The sequence below is a fragment of the Colobus angolensis genome, unplaced genomic scaffold (assembly GCF_000951035.1).
Source record: "Colobus angolensis palliatus isolate OR3802 unplaced genomic scaffold, Cang.pa_1.0 Scaffold531, whole genome shotgun sequence".
NCBI lineage: Eukaryota > Metazoa > Chordata > Mammalia > Primates > Cercopithecidae > Colobus > Colobus angolensis.
Genome location: NW_012118833.1, coordinates 79991 through 84476, shown reverse-complemented (window position 1 = coordinate 84476; position 4486 = coordinate 79991). Strand labels below are relative to the sequence as shown.

The following is a 4486-nucleotide window of genomic DNA, read 5'->3' as shown; positions in this document are numbered from 1 at the left end:
TACTAATATGAGAGGTTTTTGAACTCTCATAGAGTAGGACCCATAGTGTGTCCTCAGGCCACCAGGCTATCTCTAGGATCCCTTATAGGACCCCTCAGGGTCCTCTCTGACAGCTGTTGCTTCTTGGGTCCTGGCTGGAGATCTCTGCTGCCCCCAGACTCAGAGGAGCCACTCCAGGACTCAGGGAGTGGCTGGCTTTGGGCCAGCCCAGCCCTGCAGATCCAAGGCGGGTCCTCTATCTCCACAATCAAATAGTGCTCTGCCTCCCGCCCTGTCTGGGGACCCTGCTCACCAGCCACAGGCGGTTTAGGCCAACCTCCCTGCCTCCTCCCCAGTGCAGACGCAGCCTATAAAACTACCCTATGTGTCCTTGCCGACCCTGGACACCCAGGCGACAATGGCAGAACTGCCCGCCACAGAGACGCCTGGGGACGCTACTTTGTGTAGCGGACGCTTCACCATCAGCACGCTGCTGAGCAGTGAGGAGCCCTCTCCACCAGCTGCCTGTGACAGCAGCCACCCCAGCCACCTGACCCACGGCAGCACCTTCTGCATGCGTACCTTCGGCTACAACACGATCGATGTGGTGCCCGCGTATGAGCACTATGCCAACAGCACCCAGCCTGGGGAGCCCCGGAAGGTCCGGCCCACACTGGCCGACCTGCACTCCTTCCTCAAGGTAAGTGCTATCTCAGAAGACTGGCCACTTCCCTGCTGTGTGACCTCGACACAGTTACCTAACCTCTCTGAGTCTCGGTTCTGTCATCTGTGCCATGGGGATGGAGGGGTGTCTTCTTCCTGGATTGAGAGGCCCCAGTGAAATAGTGAAGCTGCAGAACTCTGCACACATGTTGGAATGTATATTAGCCAATCACTAGAACCCCAAAGGTAGAGTGGGAGGCCTAGAGAGGTAATGAGCTTCCAGTAAGTAGAAGCATGCAAGCAGATTGTACACACCTGAAAGAGATAGAGAAAGACGGGCCTGGGAAGGTTCACCTCAGAGAGGGGGCTCGCCAGGCTTGCTGCCTGGGAGGCTGGACTGTGAAGAGTGGAGGGCTGGAAACTGGATTGTCATGCCCCTTGTCTGGCCTCCCTTTTCCCATATGACAATTGGGCAGAATTGTCCTTTTTTCTTTTTCTTTCTTTTCTTTTTCTTTTTTGTTTGAGACAGAGTCTGGCTCTGTCGCCCAGGTTGGAGTGCAGTGGTGCAATCTCGGCTCACTGCAACCTCCACCTGCTGGGTTCAAGTGATTCTCCTGCCTCAGCCTCCCAAGTAGCTGGGATTACAGGTGTGCACCACCATGCCCAGCTAATTTTTGTAGTTTTAGTAGAGATAGGGTTTTGCCACGTTGGTCAGGTTGGTATCGAACTCCTGATCTCAAAGGATTCCCCCACCTTGGCCTCCCAACGCGCTGGAATTACAGGCATGAGCCACCACGCCCAGCCCAGAATTGTTCTTGATTCTGAAGCTAAGACTTGACAAACTGACAGGACTTTTCCCCACCCCAGAGCAAACCAAGACATGGCCCTTTGCTCCACACTGAGATGAAGTGCCAGGAAGAAAGCCCCAGAGGAGGGCATCAGTCACTTGGGACACAAACCAGGAGACCTCCCAGTGCCCCAGAGGTAGAGGCCTGATTTCAAGACCCAGCCCTCCAGGGACCAACTATGTGGCCTTGGACAAGCTTTCACCTCTCCAGGGTGATAATAATCGTGTCCCCCGTCACAAGGCTGGGCAACTGCCTAATCACTTCCAAGACCACTGCTCTCCCAGGGGGAAGAGGTGTTATGAGCAGGAGCGCCCAGGACTCCCAGTCTCCCGTGGCATCTGATCTTGGCTCACTGCAACCTCCACCTCCTGGCTTCAAGAGATCCTCCTATGTCAGCCTCCCAAGTAGCTGGGACTACAGGTGCACGCCACCATGCCCAGCTAATTTTTGTATTTCTTAGTAGAGACAGGGCTTTACCTTGTTGCCCAGGCTGGTCTTGAACTCCTGAGCTCAAGCGATCCACCCACCTTGGCCTCCCAAAGTGCTGGGACTACAGGCGTGATTCACCACTCCTGGCCTAGGGAGCATTTTAAAAGCGCCTCAAGCAGCTCAACACCCAGTGGGCTGAGGGGCCAGGGGGGTGCCCGGTATGGGGCACAGTGGTGCAGGTCAGTGGGTTGGATGCAGAGTCGCCGTCCCTAGCACCCCTACCTGCCTGACTCGTGGTCTCTGGGCTGCCAGCAGGAAGGCAGACACCTGCACGCCCTGGCCTTTGACAGCCGGCCCAGTCACGAGATGACTGATGGACTGGTGGAGGACGAGGCAGGCACCAGCAGCAAGAAGAACCCTGAGGAGCCCGTGCGCTTCGGCTGGGTCAAGGGGGTGATGGTGAGTGGGGTGTGGGTGCTGCTTGAGGTCCAGAAATGGGGATGGGGTGGCAGAGCTCCATCCAGGCTCAGCTCTGACTCTCAGGCCCTGGTGGGGCTTCAGTTTCCCATCTGTACAATGAATTCAATGAGTTAATAGTTCAATAGATAACAGATTAATGCCTGCCAGGAAGTAATTAGAAGAAACTGTATTTCCCTAAAAAGCCACCAGAGGGCTGCACTAAACACCCAATTCCGTAAATGTGTTTTTCTCCTCCATGAAGGGAAGGAAAAGGTTTGCTGTAGTGTAGAGCAGGATTAAGTTTCCAGACAGTAAAGAATCAAGTACATTTGGCTTTGGAGACATTATGGGACTTTACAGAGGGGATCTCATGGGATGCAGAAGGCTTTAGCCCTGCTCTGGGAGGCAGGAGGCTGGGGTTTTGATCTTAACGCTGCCAACTTGCTGTGCCTCCGTTTCTCCATCTGAACCACGAGCCCTCTCCAACCCCCATATGCTCATATTCAGAGCTGGGATCTCTCTCCTGGGCTGTGTTGCCAGAGCCGGGAATGGCCCTGCAACTCAGTGGGGCCAGCAACTACACCACCCCCTCCCACCTGGAAGCTTCAGCCTCCATCTCAGCCTTTGGCTTTGCTTTAAATTTGGAAGCTCAAGTCACAGCCCCTTGAGCTCTGATATCTGCTTGTACATGGGGCACTGGCTCACCTGGCATTTGCTGAGCTCCCTGTAAATGCCAGGCTCTGGATGAACTGCCGACCACTGGGGCCATGGTCGTAGCTGGCAGACACAGGATCCTGGGCTTGGGATGGATACAGTGAGGGGGACAGTGCCCGTAGCCCAGCATCAGGCCTCAGCTGGCAGACACAGGATCCTGGGCTTGGGATGGATACAGTGAGGGGGGACAGTGCCCGTAGCCCAGCGTCAGGCCTCAGCTGGCAGACACAGGATCCTGGGCTTGGGATGGATACAGTGAGGGGGGCAGTGCCCGTAGCCCAGCGTCAGGCCTCAGCTGGCAGACACAGGATCCTGGGCTTGGGATGGATACAGTGAGGGGGACAGTGCCCGTAGCCCAGCGTCAGGCCTCAGCTGGCAGACACAGGACCCTGGGCTTGGGATGGATACAGTGAGGGGGGGCAGTGCCCGTAGCCCAGCGTCAGGCCTCAGCGGGAGGGCAGGAAAATAGGTGGGAGGGATAGGTGGGTCTCTGGGTGCCTCTCACCCTCTTGCCCCATAGAACCAGACTCGGAACCTACTGACGTGGGTGAAGAAGGGACCCAGTTGTCCCCAGGGCCTAGGTGCTTGATACTCTGCCATAGCAAGGGACAAGGACTTGTTGTTTGGCCTTGGGGTGTCCACCCAGGTGGCCTCTGACCCCCCTGTCCTCCCAGATTCGTTGCATGCTCAACATCTGGGGCGTGATCCTCTACCTGCGGCTGCCCTGGATTACGGCCCAGGCAGGCATCGGTGAGTGCCCCTCTGGGGAGAGGAGGGAGGGCCTGCCTGAATCCTGTTCTTCCCAGGCCCCGAGGTTGCAGGATTAAACTTGAGCTGCAGAGACCAAAGGGCCAGGCCTGCTCCTCCCTGGTGCCGTCTCGAGCCCCTGCAGTGACAGGGGTCAGGGGGGTGTGGCAGAGGCACACTGGACCTGGGGTCAGTAGGCCTAAGGGCTGTTTGCCCTCAGTAAGCCACTTAACCTCTCAGAGCTCATTTCTACCTCGAAGCATGCAGGTTAGAAAGTTGTCCTCTGGCCGGGCTCAGCGGCTCACACTTTGGGAGGCTGCAATCCCAGAACTTTGGGAGGCCAAGGCAGGTGGATCATGAGGTCAGGAGTTCAAGACCAGCCTGGCCAACATGATGAAACCCCATCTCTACTAAAAATATAAACAAATTAGCCAGGCATGGTTGGCGGGTGCCTGTAATCCCAGCTACTCGGGAGGCTGAGGCAGAGAATTGCTTGAACCTGGGAGGCAGAGATTGCAGTGAGCCGAGATCATGCCACTGCACTCCAGTCTGGGTGACAGAGTGTGAGACTCCGTAACAAAAAAAAAAAAAACAAAACAAAACAAAATTCGAATACTGAATACTCTGTCCTGTACCAGGTACTATGC

At 56.0% G+C, this 4486-nt stretch overlaps 1 protein-coding gene across 4 annotated transcripts in view; it reads left to right on the top strand.

Annotated features, from left to right (window-relative positions):
- The first annotated feature begins 378 nt into the window (after positions 1 to 378).
- SLC12A3 (solute carrier family 12 (sodium/chloride transporter), member 3) overlaps positions 379 to 4486 on the top strand; it is a 61817-nt gene continuing 57709 nt past the window's right edge. For 2 of the 4 annotated variants that reach the window (XM_011960993.1, XM_011960995.1), the window contains exons 1-3: positions 379 to 679; positions 2235 to 2378; positions 3767 to 3842. In XM_011960993.1, coding sequence (XP_011816383.1) covers positions 398 to 679; positions 2235 to 2378; positions 3767 to 3842 — 502 coding nt within the window. In that variant the 5' untranslated portion in view covers positions 379 to 397. Of the gene's footprint in view, positions 680 to 2231; positions 2379 to 3766; positions 3843 to 4486 lie in introns of all 4 variants that reach the window. The other 2 variants (XM_011960994.1, XM_011960992.1) reach the window with 1 other exon arrangement.